This window comes from Erythrolamprus reginae, chromosome Z (genome assembly GCF_031021105.1).
Source record: "Erythrolamprus reginae isolate rEryReg1 chromosome Z, rEryReg1.hap1, whole genome shotgun sequence".
NCBI lineage: Eukaryota > Metazoa > Chordata > Lepidosauria > Squamata > Dipsadidae > Erythrolamprus > Erythrolamprus reginae.
The window spans coordinates 118,332,493-118,358,931 of NC_091963.1; the positions used below are offsets into that span (position 1 = coordinate 118,332,493).

The following is a 26,439-nucleotide window of genomic DNA, read 5'->3' on the forward strand; positions in this document are numbered from 1 at the left end:
CTAGTGCATTTGTACTTGCCCCTTACTGACCTCTTAGGAATCTGGATAGGTCAACCAGAGATAATCTAAGGGTTGGTGGCTCATTAGTAGTAACTGCAGGAAGGATCTTGAAGTCCTAGAAACATAGAAACATAGAAGACTGACGGCAGAAAAAGACCTCTTGGTCCATCTAGTCTGCCCTTTTACTATTTCCTGTATTTTATCTTAGGATGGATATATGTTTATCCCAGGCATGTTTAAATTCAGTTACTGTGGATTTCCCAACCACGTCTGCTGGAAGTTTGTTCCAAGGATCTACTACTCTTTCAGTAAAATAATATTTTCTCATGTTGCCTTTGATCTTTCCCCCAACTAACTTCAGATTGTGTCCCCTTGTTCTTGTGTTCACTTTCCTGTTAAAAACACTTCCCTCCTGAACCCTATTTAACCCTTTAACATATTTAAATGTTTCGATCATGTCCCCACTTTTCCTTCTGTCTTCCAGACTATACAGATTGAGTTCATTCAGTCTTTCCTGATACGTTTTATACTTAAGACCTTCCACCATTCTTGTAGCCCGTCTTTGGACCCGTTCAATTTTGTCAATATCTTTTTGTAGGTGAGGTCTCCAGAACTGAACACAGTACTCCAAATGTGGTCTCACCAGCGCTCTATATAAGGGGATCACAATCTCCCTCTTCCTGCTTGTTATACCCCTAGCTATGCAGCCAAGCATCCTACTTGCCTTTCCTACCGCCCGACCACACTGTTCACCCATTTTGAGACTGTCAGAAATCACTACCCCTAAATCCTTCTCTTCTGAAGTTTTTGCTAACACAGAACTGCCAATGCAATACTCAGATTTAGGATTCCTTTTCCCCAAGTGCATTATTTTACATTTGGAAACATTAAACTGCAGTTTCCATTGCTTTGACCATTTATCTAGTAACGCTAAATCATTTACCATATTACAGACCCCTCCAGGAATATCAACCCTATTGCACACTTTAGAGTCATCGGCAAATAGGCAAACCTTCCCTACCAAACCTTCCCCTATGTCACTCACAAACATATTAAAAAGAATAGGACCCAGAACAGACCCTTGTGGCACACCGCTTGTAACCTGACTCTGCTCAGAATACTCGCCATTAACAATAACTCTCTGATGTCTATGCTTCAGCCAGCTTGAAATCCACTGAACTATCCAGGGATTAAGTCCAATCTTCACTAATTTATCTATCAGCTCTTTATGTGGAACCGTATCAAAGGCTTTGCTGAAGTCCAGATAGGCAATATCCACGGCACCACCTTGATCCAACACCTTTGTGACATAGTCAAAGAACTCAATGAGATTAGTCTGACACGATTTGCCTTCAGTAAAGCCATGCTGATTTGGGTCCAATAAGTTATTGTTTTTTAGATGCTGATTTATCCTCTTTTTGAGTAGAGTCTCCATCATTTTAACTACAACTGATGTCAAGCTAACTGGCCTGTAGTTACCAGCTTCTTCTCTACTGCCCTTCTTGTGGATAGGCACAACACTGGCCATTCTCCAATCCTCAGGAACATCTCCTGTTAACAGGGGACAATTACTTAAATATGAGCCAGCAGTATGCTGCAACTGAAAAAAAAAAAGCCAACACAGTTCTAGGCTGCATTAATAGAGGTATAGAATCAAGATCATATGAAGTGAAATATACAAAAAATATAAATAAGTTAAAACAGACTACACACTATGATCCAATTAAAGATGGAAAGAGCAGGGACAAATTGGCAAGAAAGGTGGGATCTGTTGTTCAACCTTCAACCGCCTCAACTATGATGTTCCCTCACTGGAACCTAAGCTAACTGGCAAAGCAAAATCTTTGGGCCCTGGCACAAGACCAGGAAGATTGGGAAAGTAAATGCTCCAAAGGGAAGGTACAACAGCAGAGTCTGCCTTTCCTGGACCCCACCCACTGGAATAATCCGGGCGATGGAGCTTCCAACAGGACTCCTTTGCTGGCAGAGTCCACATTATCACATATTTTTTTCATTTGTGCTTCATTTCAAATCTCAGTAATATCATATACATTTATATATGTTAATCATTTGTACAGGGGGTTTTTCCTCCCAAATTTGGTCTTGAAACATTTTCAAGACCTGAAGCTCTTGATCTACTTCATTTTTTTGTAATAATTGTACATCAGAAAACCATTTACACGTATATCCTACCTCTCCAGCTCTTCTCTTGATTTAGGGAGGACAGTCCTTCTTTTGTAGGTTGTGTCCTTCCTCGAAAGGTGTCCTCCTATCTGTTCCCCTTTTCGATATTTTAAAATCATGGGGGTTCCTCGATACACCCATATAACACCAACACTCTGCGTGCTGCACTGGTTACCAAATTGGTCTCAGACAGTGATGGGCTACCAAAATTTTCACTACCACACTGTGGCTGTGGCTTATGCATTTTGTTTCAACATCTTTCAGTGCAAATTGGGTATTCTGGGGTGGAGCTCCATTTTCGCTACCCCACTGCATTCCCCCCACCTGTCCTGGCAATATCCCATTCCTGATTATCTACTATATAAACTGTACGTACACACAAGCACACACAGCTCTTCTAAAATTCTACACATTCAAACTCATTTACTGTGATAGGAAAAACATACCCAGAGCCCAGAAGGAGCCCACCATTGGTCTCAGGTCACAATTCAAGGTGTTGGTTGGTTGGTTGGTTGGTTGGTTGGTTGGTTGGTTATTCATTCATTCATTCATTCATTCATTCATTCATTCATTCATTCATTCATTCATTTAGTCCAATACACAATGAGGGTTTTAGTGGGTATATATCTATATACACATAGTAAAATACATGATGAAGGTTATAGAGGAGATACTCATAGTAAAATATATCTAAGAAATAATAGAAAAGAAGATATAGTAATAGAACATATTAATGAAAGAATAGAAGAAGAGATATAGGAATAGAAGAAAGGTATAGGAGATATAGGAGAGCAATAGGACAGGGAACGGGAGGCACTCTAGTGCACTTGTACTCGCCTATATATTACCTATAAAGCCCTACATGGCTTAGGACTAGCCTCTCCACAAGACTGTCTTCTGCCACATACCTGCCAGAGACCAATCAGATCACAGGGAGTTGACCTTCTCCGGATCCCGTCAATTAAACAATGCAAGTTGGTGGGCCCGCGAGGAAGAACATTCTATGTGGCTGCCCCGACGTTAGGGAACCAACCGCCCCCCGATTTCTGCACTGCTCCCACCCTACTATCCTTCCGAAAGGCTGTGAAGGCCTGGCTTTGCGGCCATGCCTGTGGGCCGTGAATGTAACGTCTTATCACGTCTGACTGCAACTGGATTTGATTGGTCAATTCTTTTTGGGGGGGTTATTATGGTTTTTTAAAAATGTTCTTATTACTAATTATTAAACTTGTTAATTGTATGTCCTATTTATCATTGTAAGCTGCCCTGAGTCCCACTGGGATTGGGTGGCATAGAAGTCAAATAAATTAAATTAAACTAAATATAACAATGTTTATATACCCGATATTAGTAAGAGTTAAGATGTTGTGCATCTTCATTCCAAGCTAGCTTTCCTGAGCAATGGGCAGGGCCAGAGGTGCAGTGAAATCTACAAAATAATGTATATAGTTTCAATAGTAATTGACAAAGCAAAGCAAATAGACTTGGCAGGGCATGTGATAGCTAGATGTCGCTGGAGCCCACAGTACAAATAAAACCTTCCCTGCACCTTTGAGCCTTTCCTGTTTCCTGTTTCTGTCACTTGAAGCTGATCTACCCTGGCCTGTGTGGATTCCTCTGAAGATGTACGTTCAGACATAGGCATTGATCTGCAGGGAGACCGTAGGCTTGATGGTTGTTGGCTTAAGACAGTGATGGCGACCCTATGGCATGGGTGCCACAGGTGGCACATGGAGCAATATCTGCTGCACATGAGCTGTTGCCCTAGCTCAGCTCAACATGCATGTGTGTGCTGGCAAGCTGATTTTTGACTTGCACAAAGGCTCTGGGAGGGTGTTTTGGCTTCCAGAGCGCCTCTGGGGGGATGGGGGGAGGGCGTTTTTACCCTCCCCCAGCTCCAGGGAAGCCTTTGGAGCCTGGGGAGGGTGAAATACGAGCCTACTGGGCCCACCAGAAGTTGGGAAACAAGCCATTTCCAGCCTCCAGAAGGCCTCCAGGGGGGAGGGGGGAGGGAAGCTGTTTTTGCCCTCCCCAGGCATTGAATTATGGGTGTGGGCACTGGCATATGCACGATAGTGCAAGCCCATGCTTTCAGTACTCGAGGGAAAAAAAGGTTTGCCATCACTAGCTTAAGGTCTAATTTCCATTATGTAAACACCCATCAATAACTATAACCATGTTGCTTATATCTTTACAATTTATATTGTTTTATTTGTTTTCTAGTATGATTTGATTGCTTTTGTAACCTATAACTATCACTAAGTTCTGTACTTTATGATTCTTGATGAATGCATTTTTTTTCTTTTTTCTTTTTCTATTTATATACTGTACAGTGAGAGGATATCCACCAAAGAAAAAGTCCTTTTGTGTCCAATCACACTTGGCCAATAAGGAATAAAGAATTATATATGAAAATACAGGTGTATTAATTCTTTCAAACATCTGGGCATTCAGTTTTAGCTAGGTCCATCTATCAAACCTTCTTTAAATTGATATATGCAATATTATTCTATGTAAAATTCTAGGAAATTAACTTAAATGTACTTATATATTCAGCCACTTAGTGGCACCCTTGTTTAAGCTTTTTTATATTTATGTTTGGGTATGTATATGTTGCTTGCTTTTTAAAATATGATAGAGTTTTATGTGCTTTTTAATATAAGATTTGTTTTCGCTGGAATATTGTCCTTATTATTGTTGTGAGCCACCCCGAGTCTTCGGAGAGGGGTGGCATACAAATCTAATAAATAAAATAAAATAAATAAAAATAAAATAAAGTTCCCAAATGTGGTGATTCCTGCTTTGAACTTTTAAGGATCCTACATACATAGCCCCAAGCTGAGGAATTAATTTGGCACAGTTGTCCAGCAGTAACAAAATAAACAAAAAACACCTTTTGAGATCTGAAATATGAAAAAAATCTGAAACTTGCACAGGGAATATGTTGCAATACACAGAATTCACTATTTTTGGAAGATTTTTTTTTTCCTTCAATGCCTTTAGATTTATTGTCCAGGAACAAAACCTGATGTCTAGCTAACATTTTTTCACATTGTTTTACTGTCTTACACCAACCTTGGTGCTATTATCCTTCCCATAAAATATGGGAACAATTATTCAGAGAAGGGGAAGAACAACACAGAAGTGCACAGGAAACCCATTCATTGAGGACTTAGTGCAAAAACTGTAGCTGAGTGATGTGTGGCACAAATCGGATCTGACTCATATTTGAACTTGGAAAAACAACAGGAGTTTGCACTCTCCAAAATGATCAGGACTAGGAAAAAACAAACTTTAATTTACATTTATCATTGCAATTAATATTGTTAATTGTCCCTGTCAATGTAATGACTTTCACTTTCAGTCACACTGAATCTATCATTCAGCGCTAACAGAAGTGCTCATTAAAGCACAGGAAGGATTTTCATTTAAACTTTTGGGTTGTGGACTGAATTCCCTGTATGAGCCAAGAGGAAAGAAACAAATGCTTGGTGACAAAGTTATTGTGTTTTGCCCTCTGAAAATCCTAAATTTAATCTCCAGTACTGTATTTAAAAATATTTTTCTGGCAGAAAGTTTGGTGGACTGATGTCAGATTAGAATGGAAATAGGATTCAAGGTCTGGCATGCATCAACTTAGGATCAGAAAAAGGCTCCAGAAAAAACTGCACTCTGGAAACATTTTATTGGGGGCAGGAGGGTCTGGGGTTAGTCTACTCTGTGCCTCACTGTGTCATCATCTTCTGCAAACGCTGGCAGTTGGGGCATATGCCTTCTGATGGGGTCCGCTGCTTCAGCTCCTCCAAAATGGGTGCCATCGCATGTTCAAACATCTTTCGCAGCACCTCTGTATTCACAATGCTGTAGTTGTGGGTGGGAATCAAAAGGTAAAAAAGAAAAAAAGGGATGCCATTTACACAGTCAATCAATGTAGAAAATATGAGAGGTTTACATTTTGGGAGAGAAACAGCCCAGATATAGTGTCAAGGAAACTCCCTCCATACAATGTCAAAAGATTTGAAAATACAGTGTTCCCTCGATTTCCGCGGGGGATGCGTTCCGAGACCGCCCGCGAAAGTCGAATTTCCGCGAAGTAGAGATGCGGAAGTAAATACACCATTTTTGGCTATGGACAGTATCACAAGCCTTCCCTTAATGCTTTAAACCCCTAAATTACAATTTTCCATTCCCTTAGCAACCATTTAGATTATTACTCACCATGTTTATTTACTAAAGTTTATTTTAAAAAATGTTTATTAAAGGCGGACGAAAGTTTGGCAATGACATATGACATCATCGGACGGGAAAAACCGTGGTATAGGGGAAAGAACCACAAAGTATTTTTTAATTAATATTTTTGAAAAACCGTGGTATAGACGTTTCGCGAAGTTCGAACCCGCGAAAATCGAGGGAACCGTGTAAACAAATATAAGATATCGCTGGAAGAGAGCTTATTTAATATAATTATGACAAAGCAACTGGCCCAAATTAATATTGCTTTAGGACAATCCCCCAAATTCCCCTTTTTCTGGAACTGACAGGGTGGTCTCAAAATACCTTTAGAAGAAAGGCAAAGAGGTAGGCAAAATGTATGAAACATCTAACAGCAAAAAGGGTTTTAAAAAGCAGCCATTTTAAAATACAACTCTTCTTGATTTTTAAACATGCATGCCAATTGCATGAGCTATAGTAACTTATTTTTTAAAAGAATAAATGAAAACAGATGTTCTCAGGAATCTAAAGCCAGCGCCAGGGACTGGATTTTGTAGAAAACTGCCTTTTCAGCAGCAGCCAATTAACTGTTTATGTGAATTCGCTTGCTTCTGTAATACTGAACCTTCTCTTCTTTGGACTGGGAAAAACTGCAATTACCTGCTGCTGGTCTATGAAAATAAATCTATAATATCAAGTCAGTATTTCTAGCTGACATTAGTGTTCGTGGGCTGCTTAAGCAAAAATTTTGAATAGTCCTTGAAAGAAAAATCTTAAGAGTTTATAGCGGCTCTGATACATCAGGCCCATCCAGTAAGAAAGTATTTTTCAATCTTGGCAACATTAAGCTACATGGATTTCAATTCATGCTCAGGAATTGTGAACTGGTTTAGGAATTTTGGGAGTCGACGTTCATGCAACTTAGCTACCAAGATCTGGCTTTCGCCCCCAAACACTGGAAGGGAGATTTTTGTGCCATTTGACTGCTTGTAGATTGGTTTTAATTAGATGAAATCACTTCGGGAATTTTAATGTTGAGAGTTTATTACACATTGCTTTCTATTGGTATACAGTATCTTGTGTCAACTGGGAAGTTATTAAATTGATTTAATCAGTCAATTCATAGATCTAAGTCAGTGATGGGCAACCTTTTGAGCTTGGTGTGTCAAAATTCGCCAAAAAACCGAGCATAACTCGGGTGGTGTGTCACCTTGAGAAAAAAAAAACATAATTTTGTGATATTTATAGTTTAAATAACAAATATGTATAATTATTTAACTTACCTGCTTAGTGACTTCTTTGTTAATCTGTCAGTTGGTTTCTTTTGTTGGTCTTGCTGTTATTTAACTTGTGTGGGGTGCCATGAACTAAGATAAGTGAAGGGGAGGGGGAATTCTTCCAGTGATGGCGAACCTGTGGCAGTCCAGCAACAGGACCTCCAGACAGCGATCACAGGACCTCCAGACAGCGATCACAGGACCTCAGATATGTGTCCCCCGCGGCGTTCCGCTGCTCCCTGCTGCGTCAGCCGGAGGTTCGGCCTAGCGGAAGTCCCAGGCCTAGACACTCTGTGCCGGAGCTCTGCTGTTCTGGCCTACAGACCTCCGGCACAGAGTCACTAGTCTACAGTCTACACTACAGCATTTTTTAAATCCTCGGCTACTGCACCTGGCCGTGTAGGAGCCGAGGATGAAACGTAACTCTCCAAAAGTTTCTCCGGCGGCCGCGTGTCACTGAAAATGGCTACGCGTGTCAGTGCTGACACGCGTGTCATAGGTTCGCCATCACTGATCTAAGTCATAAATGGTATGTTTGGTTTTATCTTAGTTTTTGTGGCCCATGATGGGATTATAAACCCGAGGTTATACCAAGGTCAGCATCCATCTGCCATGGCAAAAACATCCAGAAATGTACTGTCACACTTAAAGACAGAATGCCAAATTTCTATGGTATAGTTTTTGAGTCAAAAAGGGAAAGTAAGTCTGGAAATAGAAACCAGAGATCCATAGGTAAAATACAATTTTGGATACAAGAGGAAATCCCTCTGGTATAGCATATCACTTCTGGGATAAAAAAGTCCCTGGAAGACCTGTTGCAAACACAAGCAAGCTGGAAAGTCAAGCAACAGTATAGGTCCACCTGTATTTTATGGCTTACAATTGTAAGACACAGACTATCTGTAATGCTTTGTTTAATAAACTACAATTAGGCAAATCATTGTTGAGTGGTTTTATAACACTTCCCTGAGTAAAAATCAAGGAAATCAAACCTAATCCTAATCCTTCTTTAATCTAACCTTCTGATTCTCATTATAGTGGTACCTCTACCTAAGAACGCCTCTACTTACAAACTTTTCTAAATAATAACTTGTTGTTCAAGATTCTTTTGCCTCTTCTCAAGAACCATTTTCCACTTACAAACCTGAGGCTCCAAAACTGCAACTGGAAAAGGCAGGGAGAAGCCTCTGTGGGGCCTCTCTAGGAAACTCCTAGGAGGAAACAGAGCTGGAAAAGGCAGGGAGAAGCCTCTGTGGGGCCTCTCTAGGAATCTCCTGGGAGGAAACAGGGCCTCCACCCTCTCTGTGGTTTCCCCAATCGCACACATTATTTGCTTTTACATTGATTCCTATGGGAAAAATTGCTTCTTCTTACAAACTTTTCTACTTAAGAACCTGGTGGTGGAACAAATTAAGTTCATTAGTAGAGGTACCACTGTATCAGGTTGGTCTGTATTCTTCAATTCTGATCAGAGGTGAAATTCACTTACCATCCCTCCTGGTTCTGCGCATGCGCAGAGCCTGAAAATCATGGCAGAAAAAGGGGACGTCATGATGTCCCCGTGGGTGGGCGAGGCTTTGTGAAGTCAACCCTACCGGTGCATGCAATCTGGAAAGGACCGGCTGAGTTTCATCCCTGATTCTGACCCAAAGATTTAACTAGGTACCTGGAACATCTAGCACAATTAGAAGGAAGCCGGTCGGATGCTTCCATATTCTTCAGTGTTGCAAGATGTCGGGATATGTCTTCCAGAAGTCCATCCAGGTCTGCCCGGACCTGAGTGAGAGATACTGATGCCCGCTTTGCTCTGGCATAAAAGAAAGGGAAGACAGCAGCTGTAAGTGAAATGGCAAATTTCCAAATTCATAGCCCTATAACAGCTCAGAGAGATATTTTGCCTGTCACATGGAGCAGTAGGCTTTCTTATCTGTGGAGCATGTCTTTAAATTCGAGCCATCTCATTTCACACAGTCCTCTCACATTATAGATTGATGCTATTTGTGCATTTGTGTTCTAGGAGAAGCTGCAAGCTCCCTGTTCCTCTGCATTTCATTCTGTCTTACCCTTCATTACAATTGGGGAAATGGGGCAGCTAGATGAAGAATTTCATTTGGAACTGGAGACTTGTCAAAATTATGCTGGAGGACTCCCACGCACTCTGTTGATTCTGAATCTGATGTTTGAATTTTTTCAAACATCTGATATTTTTGAAGCAAAGAGAGGTAGAATAAGGCCCTATAACTTATAATATACAGTAGTGACCAAAATTGTGGAAATTCTTTGGGGAAAGTGTACAGTATTTATAAGGTTTGATGCTAATAACACAAGAGTAGTACCATAAAATTATATATCAATGGGAAGATAATTTAATCAAGAATGTAATGCAGTGAGGTTTGTTCAATTATCTATATTCTATTAAAAGTTATAGCCAAATAACCAGAAAAAGGAAGCAAAACGTTCTTATATTGATATCAGGTAGCTTTCCTTCATCTGATTGTAGCCAATAAGCATGAGTGGTTTAGAGACCTAATCAAGTATCATTTTGTTTTGACAATGAGCCAAATAGCCCAGGCCTTAACCCAATTGAAAATTTATAGAGCCGAGTAAAGAAACTGATTAGTAAAAAATATGACTTCAGTAACCGAGTTGTCGAAGAGTGGAACTCATTACCAGACTCCATAGTGTCATCCCCAAACACTTTACCCTTAGATTATCTACGGTTGACCTATCCAGATTCCTAAGAGGTCAGTAAGGGGTGAGTACAAGTCCACTAGAGTGCCTTCCGTCCCCTGTCCTATTGCTCTCCTATATCTCCTATACCTTTCTTCTATTCCTATATCTCTTCTTCTACTCTTTCATTGATATGTTCTATTACTATATCTTCTTTTCTATTATTTCTTAGATATATTTTACTATGAGTATCTCCTCTATAACCTTCATCATGTATTTTACTATGTGTATATAGATATATATACCCACTAAAACCCTCATTGTGTATTGGACAAAATAAATAAATAAATAAATAAAACCCAGTTAATAGAAGCAATCATTCAATCTTGGTTTTACATTATAACAGCTACAGAACTGAAAGACTTGGTTTACTCTATAGGAAGACATTGTAAGGCCATAATTCATGCTAAAGGTTACCCAACTAAGTATTAACCGACATGGTGATAATTTTTGTATATCTCATTTTTGCTACGTGATTTAGTTTTCTTCTTTATAACTGTTCTTCTAACAGTAAATCCTTCATAAAAGATATTGCATTACATTCTTGATTAAATTATCTTTTCATTGATGTATAATTTTATGGTACTACTATTCCAAAAAAGTGGTGTTATTAACCATCAAACCTCAAAAATACCTTCCCCACAAGGTTTCCACAACTTTGGTTATTACTGTACTAATATTCTCTAGAGATGTGTAGGCTATAATACTTCGTCAATAAAAAAAATGAGGATCATGGAACTTGTAGTCAACTTCACTAAACTACACTTCTATGGGGAGAAAACCCTAATATAAATATGTAGGGAATAAACCTCATCACTACAAACACTTGCTATTATTAACTAATAATAGACCTCTAGATGAACTGGAAAAATTAACTGTAAGGAATAGCAATCAATGGTTTGTTCTTGATGCCATCATCTCTTAAATCTGGTCATTCTTTTACTAGGAATAAGAGGCCAAACTCAGAAGGACCTAAGAGAGCTGGAGATTGGAGGAAAGACATGGCTGTCCAGCTTCAAAAAGGCACATACGCAGCAGAGACTTCATCCAATTCTTCCCTCAGCATCCTAAGCTCCTGGCCTTGTTCCACTTGTACCCTTTCCCTCTGGGGAAGCACTCCTTCCAAGCATAGCCCCAGCTGGGCCAATAGCCGCAACACCTCCTTCTGGGCCAACTCCAGCATGCTTTTCCTAGAGGGAGAGGTGATAGAAAGAGACCGGTTGGAAAATATCTCATTGCTTCATTAAAATCAAGGCTCCTTCCCTCCCATTCCCTCCTCATGGAGGTACCAAAAGATCAGCAGTGCACTAATGGAGTTCCCTCTCCCCAAAGATGGGCACCCTTGAGGACGTTGCCATCATGCTACTTGTCAAATACAAAAGTTTTTTGGAGACCCCACTCGCCATCCCCTAGTCCACCAATTCCCACGAGGTCTTACCAACGAAAGTCTTCCACTTGAACCTGTTGCTGTAAGTTACGCAGTTTCTCCTAAATAGAGTGGAGGAAGTGACAAGACAGAATAAGATTAACTTGGGGTATTGGGACTGTGATGCAATGTGAAAGGTCATAAGAAAAATAAGAACTATGTAAATATAAAAGATATTGTATACTGTATTAGCAAACAGATATAATGTAAGAAAATGGGAATAGATCTGTGTTAAATTATTGTCATATTTTAAAAATGAAAAAAATCATTAACTAAAACTTTTTAAAAATATTAACTTGGTGTATTGCGTATACTTGTATGCTGCTCTTTTTTCCAATTAGCATGCTGATACATTAAAACATTTTAGGATTCAAATCGACAAAGAAAATAATAGGAAGCAACCGAGGCAACAAAACACTTTTATCTAACCTGGAATCTTCCAGATGTTATAGGTGACAATGCTCTTAAATCCCAACCATATAGCTGGGCTAGCTAGGCACTCCAGTTGTAGTAGTCCAATATATTCTAGAGAATGCCATCCTTGGAAAGGCTAACATAGAACAAAGTTATCCTTGCTGGCAGTTATGTGTATGTAAAACAACTCCCCCCAGACATTAGAGTGGCTCCCACCCTTCTTGCCTTTCGCAGGCTTCTTAAAATCCACCTGTGTTGTCAGGCTTGGGGGAATTGAGATATTCTTTCCCCCTCGGCTTCCACAATTTATGTATGGTACGTTGTATGTATGATTGGTTTTTAAAATAAGGGCTTTTAGTTTTTAAGTATTGGATTGTCAAAGAAGTCAACATGGCAGCTGTGATCCCATAAAATCCTGTCCACTTTGTTATGTGCTTTGCAACAAGCTTAAAACTGGGCCAGGACTCCAATTAGGTGATTCCAACTATCTTATTTAAGAGGCTGATTTCCAGTGTTCAGTTTCTTCATTTCCTTTCCTTCCTGTCCAATGGGCTGCTGGAACAATTTGTCACCTTGGCTTGGCTGCAGATGTGGTACACAACTGGGTTAAAGCAAGAGAAGGAACAAATTGTTCATCTAAAAGATATCCTTCACCTCAAAGTGAACCTTTGGAAAATAAAACTCAGCAAATGCTCGGAAGGATGTAGTCTTGTGTTGCTTTCTTTGTGTGTGTTGGTGATGACAATCCAAATAATTCCAAACCTTTTGAATTTAATAAGAGGCTAAATTAAAGGGACAAACTGCAGAATGACTTAACAGCATTTTTAAAAAGGGGACAGTTCTTCTGCCAAAATATGAGGATGGGTAAAATGAAGAATCTGCACTGCTCTTTCTTCCTCCTCCTCCTCTTTCCCCTTTTATTTCGAGTTTACAGAGGACAGCAACTAATTGTATGTGGCTGTCTTGAAACTTAACCATATAATACGTTAAATATGTTAAAGGGTTAAATAAGGTTCAGGAGGGAAGTGTTTTTAATAGGAAAGTGAACACAAGAACAAGGGGACCCAATCTGAAGTTAGTTGGGGGAAAGATCAAAAGCAACGTGAGGAAATATTATTTCACTGAAAGAGTAGTAGATCCTTGGAAGAAACTTCCAGCAGATGTGGTTGGTAAATCCACAGTAACTGAATTTAAACATGCCTGGGATAAACATATATCCATCCTAAGATAAAACACAGGAAATAGTATAAGGGCAGACTAGATGGACCAGGAGGTCTTTTTCTGCCGTCAGTCTTCTATGTTTCTATACTCAAATAACCAGATATCATCTTGTGCATAGGTGAGCCTGGGAGAACTTTAATGATTGATACGGGTCCTGAATTATAATCTCCTTAATCCCTAGTAGGGAATGGTTTTCTTCTGCTAAAAGGTTCATGCTGTGTGTGTTTGTGTTTTAATTTGAAAAAGACTCCTCTTTCTCTCACCTCCAAGAGGGCTGAGTTTTCTTCCAGCACGCTGGTCTTAATTTCAGCATCCTCCACAGATTTCGTCACCTTTCGACAACTTTCCTTCAAAAAATTTCAGGGGAGGAGAAAAAAACTCAGGTGGCAAAACAAGCAAGCAAGGAAAAGGAATGGGCTAATATGGATTTACATTCAGTGGTGGGCATCTTCTTTTCTAGAAGTTGGGGCCAGGAGGAGGAGATTGAAAATTCTCCGATTTTTCTCTCTTTTTTAAAATGATCCCTTGAACATCTATTACAGGCATAGTTCCCTCTAAGCTGAGCAGTGAGCAATCGCTCACTTAAAAATCATCATCAACTCAGAGTTTTCCAAACCTGCCCAGAAGCCGAGAGGGAAAGAGTGAGAGGGAAGGAGAGAGAGAGGAAGAGAGGAAGAGAGAGAAACAGATAGAAAAAAGAGAGGAAGGAAAAGAGAAAGAAAAAGAATGGGAGTAAGGAAGCGAGAAAGAAAATCAAAATCTAGTTTGAAACTAGCTCAACTATTTAAGTGGCATTTTGATATTGATAGAGTTGCCCTATTATGAGCTCACTGTTATAGACACACAGTACAGTATTTTATTGTGAAATTCTCTGAGGCAAAACAGGGTGGGTTTTTTATTTATTTGTTTGTTTGTTTGTTTGTTTGTTTGTTTGTTTGTTTATTATTTCTGTGCTGCCCAGTCCCAAAGGGACTGCCGCTCAGACACTATACTTTTCCGCCCACCCCCCAAAAAATTAGAGGGAACACTGATTACTGGGTGAGTTTGATTCCCCTTTCATTACAGCATTGGAAACCAACACAGTACCTCCGTAATTGTCTTTCACATCCAAATCTCCACTCCCAGGAATTTTTTTAAAAAAGAAAATCTATTTTAATATTCATAAATGTCTCTGTCTTTTCACTGAATACATAATAAAAGCAAAAACAAATCTTTAATTCTTCTTCGGCAATTCTAAAGCAAGCATTGTACCTGCTGCCTGGTGTGCCTTGAGCTATCTGGCAGCATTTGCCCATTCCCCACATACTGTTTTCTTCTCGAGAAGAAATGTATTTGGCAAGGAGATTTGCTTCAGCCATCTGGCTCTGCAAGGCTGATGTTAACCGTCTTACAATGGAGCAATGCCCTCTTACAAAGAATATCATATTATGATCAAACTTGCGTTGATCCAGGTTACCTGATTAATCACCTTGTGTACTGAGGACAAGCCCATCCTACTCGTGTTGGCATGAGAGCCTACCTCATCAGAACTCATCAAAGAACTCTGACTATTGGGGTCAGAAAATGAGTCTTCTCTGCCGCAGCCCCATCCCTTGGAACAGGGGTCCCCAAACTTGGCAATTTTAAGACTTGTGGACTTCAACTCTCAGAATTCTCCAGCTAGCAAGTCCACAAGTCTTAAAGTTGCCAAGATTGAAGACCTCTGTTTCGGAACATCTTATTGTAGGGTAAGATCTACCCCCAGCTTCCGATCCTTTCATAAGAGCTTGAAGATCCGATCTGCAAGTTGGCCTTGGGACCAAGTGAGGGGAATGCCACACTGAAGTTGGTTGCTGAATTGATGGCAGATTCCCTCTCCCCCTTGTTCTTTGATTTCCACCCACCCATCTTTTTGGTTATCATATTGATAACCTTGTATTCTCTTGTGCTCCTTTTTCACTGTTTATTGTATGAGTTCTATTACTTTACTTCTGTTCTGTTTAGAAAAGATAAAGTGCCCCTTGCACATATGTGCTAGCTGTTCCTGACTTTAAGGGGCGGTGCTCATCTCCATTTCAAAGCCAAAAAGCTAGCCACCTCTGTGGTCATGACTAAATGACAAAGATGCATGGAATGCTGTTCTCACTTGCATTTTTCTACTTGCATTTTTTTACATGCTTTTGAACTGCTAGGTTGGCAGAAGCTATGACAAGTAATGGGAACTCACCCATTACGCGGCAGTGGGGATTCAAACCGCTGAACTGCCAACCTTTCGATCAGCAAGCCCTTTGTCTTAGCCACTGAGCCACTACGTCCCCTTCTGTTCTGTTTACATTCTTTTCATTTTTATTTTTGTAAGCCACCTAGAGTAGCCCCACAGCACATAGGCAATAAATAAATTTAACAAGCAAGCAAATAAATACATAAAATAATTGTTGCATGTAGATGCAAGAGCTCTGTGACAATGCCCGCAGGATGGGGAGAAATAGACCAGATTGAAGCCAACCAAGATGATATTAATTCAAAAGTCAAGGAAACTTCCTTGACCTATGGCTCCTGTTGGAAGACAATCCAGTAAGTTTTTTGCCTTGAGAAAGGAAATGCCTGCAAATTGATCCCCAACTTCAACAACTTTAAGACTTGTGGATTTCAATTCCCAGAATTCCTCAGCCAGCAAAAAGTTGCCAAAGTTAGAGACTCCTGGTTTGGAACAATTATATTTGGTTTGAGGGTAATTGTGTTATGACTATATATTAATTACAGTATTTGCTTATAATGCATTAATCCATTAATGGATTAAGCAGTGGAAAAACTTGAGTGTGATCTCACAGTGCTCCAAGTCGGTCTCTGAAAACCTGAAAGATTTTACACAGAAAGCCGGATCAGCATTAGAATTCTTTCTTATTCTGCCTAAGCAAGCAGCTGTGAGCTTGACCAAAGTTTGGATCAGGGTCTGACAAGAATCTAGTTGGATAAATGCAAGCCCATAGCTTTATATATTCAAAGCTGACTTGTTGTCAGAACTTTCTCCCATCATTAGCCTTTCTCAGCCTTTCCAAGCAGAGCTAAAAAAGTAAAGCCAACCAAATGAGACAAAATTAAATCCGATTTCACAGGATGGACAGGATTTAGCTTCTCCTCCCTCAAATTGGCCAAGTGAGTCAGACTGAAGCATTCTTGCATTAGCAGCCTTGGGAAAGAGACTAATTCTGCTCTATATTTCTAAGAATAAAAGCAGAATGAGAATGGTAAAACTTAGAATCTAACACTCCAATTATGCAGTAGCCTTTACAAATAACCTATAGCCTCCAGACCTGCAGATTCTGAAGATGGTAGGTGACCTTGGATGTCTTCTCTTTGAGGCTGGTGATAGAATCCTTGGCTCGCAGGAGGCCACTGTTACTCACTTCCTGCTGGGAGAAAATATAAGAGGGAACCGATCAAGCAAATCATAACCCACTTTCTTCTGACTAATACACACTTCCAGACATTTATTTAAGTCTCAACAATTTTAAAATGGAAAGAGAGCAGCTGTCAGGTATGAACCAGTACACCCACACATCTAGAGTTTAAACAATTTTATTGTTCTATATCTATTTTACAGGAATTTTCTCAGACTGGCAGCTTTGTCTGAGAAAGACAAGTTAAGTCTCAAAGCATGGAGGGGTGGATGTGTTTATGCAAGCTAATTCCCTACTTGAGCCTTCTTCCAACTGGGACAGTTGCTTACCAGCATCTTCTGAAAAACATTCTCTGTAACTTTAGAGACTTAAGATGGATCTTACTAGGGATCTAAAAATTCATTACCAATCTTTCAATGATACAACAGCTATTAAAATAGAAATTAAGCTTGTATGTACAATATACTTTTCATAGCCAGGGTGGGTGGGAATAGAATAGAATAGAATAGAATTTTTATTGGCCAAGTGTGATTGGACACACAAGGAATTTGTCTTGGTGCATATGCTCTCAACGTACATAAAATAAAATATACATTTGTCAAGAATCATGTGATACAACACTTAATGATTGTCATAGGGGTCAAATAAGCAATGAAGAAGCAATATTAATAAAAATCTTAGGATATACGCAACAAGTTACAGTCATACAGTCAACATGGGAGGAAATGGGTGATAGGAATGATGAGAAAAACTAGTAGAATAGAAGTGCAGATTTAGTAGATTTAGTAGATTTAGTAGAAAGAATCAAGCAAAAGGTACAAAGAAATACCATATTTTTTGGAGTATAAGACACACTCTTACCCCCCTAAAAGAGGCTGAAAATTTGGGTGTGTCTTATACTCCAAAAGCTTTTTTGAAGCTTTTCTCCCCAGTCCTAATGACATGCTAACAATTCATGGCTTGCATAATTTTTCATTGCTACTCCGAAGTTTTTTTTCCAGCCATAAGCCTTTGCAGGCTTGTTTTCCTTGCTATTGATGTGCTGAAGCTGACCAGACCAAGGATGCTATCCAGATGAATATTTATTTATTTGTTTGTTTGTTTATTTACATTTATTGGATATGTATGTCGTCCCTCTCCGAGCGCTCCGAGCGCTCCGAACATATACAAAGAGACAGTAGAATACCTGGTAGATAGATCCCCCCCCCCTAGTTTCCTCCCCACAAACTAAGGTGCATCTTTGACTCCAAAAATATGGTATTTGGAACAATATAAAAGGCCATGCTAGGGTGTAGAAAGTATATGAAGAAAAAGGAATGGCACAAACATCAGTACAGAAGTACTGATGTACAGAAGTATAAAATCTTCAAGAAAAGCCCTTTTCAGAAAAAAGTATACAAATACATTGCTAAATATACAAACACATTGCTAAATTCAAAATTGGTAAGAACAAAATTAAGATAAACATCCAAATTACTTCCCCAAACAAATGCTAATCCCAACATAAAGAAATGGGAATTATTTTCGAGAATGTTGTAGGAAGCCCACAGATTGAATTATTCTCTAAAAATATAATTTTGATCCTCTAGCTCTTGAATCAATTGCAACCTCTGACTAGACATTCAAGACAATCTCAGGAAGCATTCCTGAATTTACAAAAACATCAGTAAGGGATTCTTTGTTTGACTTAAACCTTGGTTGCTACATATTAATACCATGGTTATAACATGGTGGCCATATATGCTGATACAATCTTGTTATGAGAAAGATGCTACAATGTATGGTTTTAATAAATAATTAACAGAATTGGCCCAGATATTAACTGGAATTGATGAAAAATTGATAAAGAAAATATATTGTTACTTATTAAGTATTAAACTTGAAAGTGAGCAGGTAAAAGAAACAATGATTGTCTGGGTTAAAAAATTTGGATATGCAATAGAATGGCAGACACTAGGATTGAAATGTTAAACTGACTATGCTAACTGCATATAAAATTGTATAAAATGTTTTATAAATGGCATTTCACACTGGCAAGACTTGCAAAAATGTTTAAAGATAAATACATTAAATTTTGCTGCAATCAAACACATAGTTATATGAGGTAGACATGCCTAAGAGTTAAAAAGTATTGGACAAAATACATACTTGATTGGAAAAAATAATAAAACAACACATAGGCTTGCAATCAGAGATACTTTTATTGGGCATTTTAACATTTCTTCTTTTTTTCTTTTATGATAAAAAGACTATATATTTGGTTTTACATGTGCTAATTGCAGTATTTTCACAACAATGGAAGAATGATGACATCCCGGCAGATGACTGTAATTAAGAAAATATTAAAATGTACAGAAATGGATAGACTAATGCTTACTATTAAAGATAAATATCTAGATAGGGAGTCTTTGCTCACTGTCACTCATGCCCTTATCACCTCGAGGTTCGACTACTGCAATACCCTCTACATGGGGCTACCTTTGAAAAGCGTTTGGAAACTACAAATTGTGCAAAATGCAGCTGCCAGAGCAATCATGGGTTTGTCCAGACACATGCATATCTCCAACACTCCACGGCCTGCATTGGCTGCCAATCGGTTTCTGGATTCAATTCAAAGTGTTGGTTACAACCGATAAAGCCCTACATGGCATGGGACCAGAATACCACTTTCTGCCGCGTGAATCCAAGTGACCGGTTAGGTCCCACAGAGTTGGCCTTCTCCAGGTCCCATCAACTAGACAATGTCATTTGGCGGGGCCTAGGGGGAGACCCATCTCTGTGGGGGGGCCTGCCCTCTGGAATCAGCGCCCCTCAGAGATTCGTACTGCCCCCCCTCACCTTCCGTAAGAGTCTGATGACTCATTTATGCCACCAGTCCAGGGGCCACTGAATGTGTTGGGAGAATGTGGAGGTAATGGAATGATTGTTTTTTATGCTTTTGAGGGTTTTAGATTTTTAATTAATTAATTGGATTCAAATATTGTATTTGTGTATTATATATTGTGAGCCACTCCGAGTCCTCAGAGAGGGGCAGCATAGAAATCCAATCCAATGCAATCCAATCCAATCAATCAATAAATAAAAAATAAATAAAAAATAAATAAGAAACTGAATGGTTTTTTTTTTATATGGGACTTATTTTATCAATGGCTAGACAATAGAAATTTGAAATAAGGAGATATAAAAAGAAATGTTAAAACAGAGAGTTGTTAGAGAATGTTAAATATTATTATATTATTAATGTTATTATGAGGAATACTACTGTAAATATTTGGATTATGACTGCTTAAAAACAACAACTGTACTCAGACTACACACTGTTTCATGAAAATTTAATTTTTATATGTCATATAAATATAAACAAAACATTTTTTAAAAGGAGTTTAATGCACCTCAAAAACTATATTATGGCATCACAGACCTAATCAAGTTATTATTTAAAACGTCATAGATACATTTTGGGGGAGTGAGGAGAATCAATATTTTTAATTTGTCTATTATTAGAACAATGATTAGATTAGATTAGATTAGATTAGATTTATTGGATTTATATGCCGCCCCTCTCCGAAAACTCGGGGCGGCTCACAACAAGATAAAAACAATACATAATAACAAATCCAATACCCACCAATCCAATTACAATTTTAAGCTAAAAATTCATAAAAACAACCCCAGAATATTAAAACATGCATACAATCAATCTAACACCAAAACAACATGGGCAAGGGGGAGATGTTTCAGTTCCCCCATGCCTGACGGCAGAGGTGGGTTTTAAGGAGTTTGCGAAAGGCAAGGAGGGTGGGGGCAATCCTAATCTCAGGGGAAAGCTGGTTCCAGAGGGTCGGAGCCACCACAGAGAAGGCTCTTCCCCTGGGTCCCGCCAGACGACATTGTTTAGTCGACGGGACCCGGAGAAGGCCAACTCTGTGGGACCGAACCGGTCGCTGGGATTCGTGCGGCAGAAGGCGGTCCCAGAGATATTCTGGCCCTGTGCCATGAAGGGCTTTATAGGTCATAACCAACACTTTGAATTGCTTCAGGGCTGGATGCTTAATTGACAAAGCAGCACCAGGTATGGGTAATGGTGACTCATTGCCTTACCTGCTGGTTGAAAATATCGTCTTCATCTTCTGACCAAGCTGGCTTGATGGGAAATAAAGGATCCCGTCTTTCGCCCCCTGCTCCCCCTGGTGGACTCCCATCATCTGTGGATTCATTCTCCGTGGTGGAATCATCACGTTCCCCATCAGTTAGATTCAGGAGAGAAACATTAGTGCAAGCAGAAGAACGCTTCAAATTCAGATTGGGACTTTCACTCGTAAACTGGGGCTCGACTCTGGTTTGAGGAAAAAGTACATTCATTATTCTTAGATACAGTAGAGACTACTTTATTTCTTACATAATATATTGAAGAGAGATAGCATTAGCACTTAGATTTATATACTGCTTCACAGTACTTTACAGCCCACACTAAGTAGTTTACACAGTCAGCATATTTGAGTCCTCATTTTATCCACCTCAGAAGAATGGAAGGGTGAGTCAACCTTGAACCTGGTTTGATTTGAACTGCCAAATTGCAGGCAGCCGGCAGGCAGCAGAAATAGTCTGCAGTACTGCATTCTAACCACTGTACTACGGTGGCTCTGATACCTTTTCCCCAAAAATAAGACATCCCCTGATAATAAGCCCAAACGGGCTTTTGAATGCATGGCAATAAGGCCAAGCACTTATTTCAGGTTCAATAATAATAATAATAATAATAATAATAATAATAATAATAATAATAACAACAACAACAACAACAACAACAACAACAACAACAACAAGATATAAGATAGGGTCTTATTTTTGGAGAAACACAGTAGGTACAACAAAAGACTTTCTGATGCCTTAATTCTTTGGCAAGCTAAGATTTTTGGGATTACTGTTTAGAAATCCCAGAAAATTATACTGAAAATTGAAGTCCAACATATTGGTATCCATCTGGTCTTACTTTGTTATTGCATCATTTATATTCCACCCCCAAGCCTAACAAAATTGTGGTGACTCACATAAAATCCTATCCATCTCTCCAAAAAATTGCAAGAGCAGAAGAGGGACCAGAATGTTCCAAGAGATAGGTAGAGCAACAGTAAAAAATATTTCCATTCCCTAACTTCTTCAAGTGGGAGAGAGTCCAAAGAAATAGCACAGCACCTATCTGAAGAAGGTCAGTCCAAATCATGGAAGCATTCAGCCTTCAGCATTTTATACAAGGAAATTTGTTAATTAATGCAGAGACCACAGCATAATGAAGCAGATCTCAGCTCGCAGCCTGTGAGCACCAATTATAGTTTTAGGTCATCGTCAAAGGTAGTGTGATATTCCAGTACATTGGAATAAACAGGTAAAGAGAAGAAGAGGGACTACTGCCAATGTCTTTCACTCCCAAGGGAAACAACAGAAAACTAGGCAACACTTGGATAAAGGCTTTTCTGGTAATAGAATTCACCAGCTAATCCTAACTCTGTCAAGGAATGCGAACCTCTCTAAAACCAACACTGATGCACAAAATAAGACTAATTGTTTCTGAACAAGTAATAACATCCTCTTGCTATGATTCAGTTTAGCCTCCTTTTTAGCCCCATCCAATCTCTTACTTTTCACACACTGCACGAGGATGTTCTCTGCATTTTCTGCTCTGTTAAGGCTACAACGTTTGGTTTCATTATGTAGTAACTCTCCCTCCAAATTAACAAATGACCTCTCCCAGTGGTTTCATTTAAATAATAAACAGCAGAGAGGAAAGAATCGAGTCCTGGGGGCACTGTATGTTCAAAGGTCCCAAGGACTCACTTTTCTTTTCTTGATATTACTAAATATAACCAACCACTTGGTTATGGAAGAATGGAACCACTGCAGAATAAACCCACCCACCCACTTGTACCCCACTCTATTTATTTATTTATTTATTTATTTATTCAATTTTTATGCTGCCCTTCTCCTTAGACTCAGGGCGGCTTACAACATGTTAGCAATAGCACTTTTTAACAGAGCCAGCATATTGCCCCCACAATCCGGGTCCTCATTTTACCCACCTCGGAAGGATGGAAGGCTGAGTCAACCTTGAGCTGGTGACGAGATTTGAACCGCTGACCTTCAGATCTATAGTCAGATTCAGTGGCCTGCAGTACAGCACTCTACCTCCTGCACCACCCGGCTCACTATCTATCTCTTAGATAGTCCAGAAAAGTATCACAATCAGTGGTACAGAACCTTACTGAGACGTCTAAATCAACAAGGACATGGTCCATGCATCCCACAAGAACAACTGGAACAGCTTCTGCACCACAGCCAGATCTGAGAAAACTGGAAGGAAAGATTGAATTATCCACTTTATCCAGTATTGTCTGCAACTGAGATCCCATTCTTTTCTTCAAGATCTTCCTGGGGAAAAAAGGAAATCTGGAGACCTGGCAGAAGGTATCCAACACAATCAGATTATGAGCCATATGGGGGATGTTTCCCTTAAGGAAGCATTAAGTTACTCTCAAATATGACTGCCGAGACATGCATACAAAGGAGCTAGTGGAACATGAATTCAAGTCGCTGGTGTTAAAATTAATGTCAGTAAGAACCTTGTCTGCTACCTCAAAGTTCACAAGATCTAATCAATCCCCAGAAGATTATTTTAGTTGCTGTCCCTGCCTCTCTATTGGATTCTATCCATAAGAAGTCTAAGTTAGTCCAAAGTCTTTAGAAAAATCTATGTCTATGAAAAGTCTGCGGAGAGGGGCGGCATACAAATTTAATAAATAAATAAAATAAATAAGAAATAAAACAAATACAAAGCCGGGATTCCTGAAATCTCAGTTATAACCATTTTAAGGTACAATTTCTTACCTAGGTGAACACACATCTTATTTAAGAAAGGAATATTAAGAGCAATGTATATAGAAACCCTGGCTATTTCTTCAGCTCTATGTTTGGAACCAGACTATGAAGAGGAGAACAGGAAGGATCCCCCCTGCATTTGCTTGGCCTGGAATCAGAAATAAGTGTTTAAAAGCACAGGGAGAGACAAAGACTTGTATATTTTCCCCCCAAAATTAAACTGTGTGAATCCATGGGTTTAAATCTAGGCAATGTATGTATGCAGAAGAAGGGTCTTTTGAGATATGAGCAACGACCCTACATCTCTTTAGAACCCCAAACCTGACCAATCTAGAAACAAGCCAATGCTGGTGTGAGATGCTACCTCCAGGCCTAAGTTAGGCTCTCCTAAACCTGGGTTAATAGCAATAACCCACTATTGCAGTAGCTGCTTTAGATCAGATGAGACCCACTGCCCATTTAGCCTAATGTTGGACTACAAACATTCATCATTCTCAACCATTTTGACTATAAAGGTTATAGCTAACAAAGCTGGGATCTGAGGGCAGCAATTTTCCATGATCTGAAGGAGAAAATGTGTGTGTGTGTGCATCTTCTACTACCAGAGGCCTTTCCCCCTGGAGATGCCACGGACTTGAATCTGAAACTTTCTGAACGCAAAGCAGATCTGCTACTGTGCATCCTTTTTCCTATATGGTCTCACATGCTGCAGCTATTGAATTCTACCTCCACCCTTTACCTTCCCAGGTGACCCACCCATGGAAAGAGACGGCTTTCTTCTTTTTGGGGAAGCCTTTGATGCTAGTAGGCTTTCCCAGCTGATCCTTGATGCCCTGAGCCCGACTCTCAATCCCTATTGGCGTGTCTCCAGCCTCATTTATTTCTTTGGACTGCCAGATGGTCTTCACCACAAAGTTGGCCATTATAGGCTGGGTCGATAACTAATATGAGCACAAATTTTCTTGCCTGCACCACACCAGGAAATATCTGTTACCTACAAGCCAACTGGCTCTCTAGGTAGGGCAGGAATCTTCCAGGTGCTTTCATGACCTCACAACAGTTGCCATGGAGCTAGCAATCACAATCGTTCACCCACCATTGTACTGCCAACAATCAGCACAGTCTTCAGTGAAAAGAAAAGTAATTCAAATAATTATTTCCTAATTTGAAAGAATTGCATGGGTTGAACTGAAGGACTATATTGAACTGCTAATGGCCTTTTCTTTTTATACCTTGCCAGGGTTAGATTCAACCACTAGTTAGCTATGGTTTGTTAGATTTCTACAAATCACATTAAACAATCAACCAGATTTACATATCACACAAAAACCTAAGGTTCACACCATGTAATAAGTCAAAACCAAATAAACTATATTACCAGTATGATTTAGATATGTAAACCCAAATATTATATAAAATTTCAAAACAATGTACAGTGATACCTCGTCTTACAAATGCCTCGTCATAAAAACTTTTCGAGATACAAACCCGGGGTTTAAGATTTTTTTGCCTCTTCTTACAAACTATTTTCACCTTACAAACCCACTGCCGCCGCTGGGATGCCCCACCTCTGGACTTCCATTGTTAGCGAAGCACCCATTTTTGCACTGCTGGGATTCCCCTGAGGCTCTGAACTTCCGTGTTTTTGTGATGCTGCAGAGGAATCCCAGCAGGGGAATCCAACAGTGCAAAAACAGGCGCTTCGCTGGCAACAGAAGTCCGGAGGTGGGGTTTCCCAGCGAGGGGAGCCTCAGTGAAATTGCAGCATCGCACAGAGGTCCGGAGGTGGGGTTTCCCATGGAGGGGAGCCTCAGGGGAATCCCAGCAGCACAAAAACGGGCGCTTCGGCTGACAAAAGGGGTGAATTTTGGGCTTGCACACATTAATCGCTTTTACATTGATTCCTATGGGAAAATTGTTTCATCTTACAAACTTTTCACCTTAAGAACCTTGTCCTGGAACCAATTAAGTTTGTAAGACAAGGCATCACTGTATTTAAATGGAAATAATTATATGATTATTGTGTTCCTTACTACTTTCTATCTCTTCCTTATCTTTTATAAGTATAACATCTTAACAAGACTACAAAGATAGTGTATCATTTGCGGTAGATGTTCTATGTCAACTTGAAACTTTGTTTCCCATTCTCTGGCTAGCCACTCACAAGTAATCACAAAGAGAATTTAGAAAGTAAACTTTAAGGTCATACTTGACTGCACTGCTTGCAACTGGAATTCAATAAAAAATTATAAACTGCATCCAATTGATTGTCAGAATTTGTACTGTAAACCATGTTGGACTTAAAAGTCACAGCAGAGATTCCAAATTGGGCTGAAGATGTAATGATATTATTGGATGTTACTAAAAGATAATATCCAAAGCATTCTTTTGAAAAAATTATTTATGAAGTGAAACACATAACTCATGAACTATCGAAGACATCTGACTGCTCAGACAGGTTCAAATGCAACAATATTAAAGACGAATACAGGTCGTCCTCGAGTTATTATCACAATTGGGTCCCAAATTTATGTTGTTAAGAGACATTTGTTAATTGAGTTTTGTTCCATTTTACAACCTCTTTTGACAGTCCTTAAGAGAAGCACAGTTCTTAAATTAGTAACACATTGATTTTGCTTGTCAGAAGGTCACAAAAAGTGATCTTATCACCCAGGGACACTGAAACCATCATAAATATGAGTCAGCTGCCAAGCATCTGAAT

The 26,439-nt window shown here is 39.4% G+C and overlaps 1 protein-coding gene across 1 annotated transcript; it reads right to left on the bottom strand.

Annotated features, from left to right (window-relative positions):
* Positions 1 to 5,756: 5,756 nt before the first annotated feature.
* Positions 5,757 to 24,640, bottom strand: LOC139153877 (testis-specific serine kinase substrate-like). The gene is made up of 9 exons (XM_070728298.1): positions 24,474 to 24,640; positions 23,100 to 23,270; positions 20,946 to 21,180; positions 16,758 to 16,856; positions 13,728 to 13,811; positions 11,842 to 11,891; positions 11,435 to 11,593; positions 9,340 to 9,480; positions 5,757 to 6,045 (listed from the first exon to the last, which is right to left on the bottom strand). The coding sequence occupies exons 1-9, from the start codon at positions 24,638 to 24,640 to the stop codon at positions 5,910 to 5,912; spliced, it is 1,242 nt and encodes a 413-aa protein (XP_070584399.1). The 3' UTR covers positions 5,757 to 5,909.
* Positions 24,641 to 26,439: the final 1,799 nt, after the last annotated feature.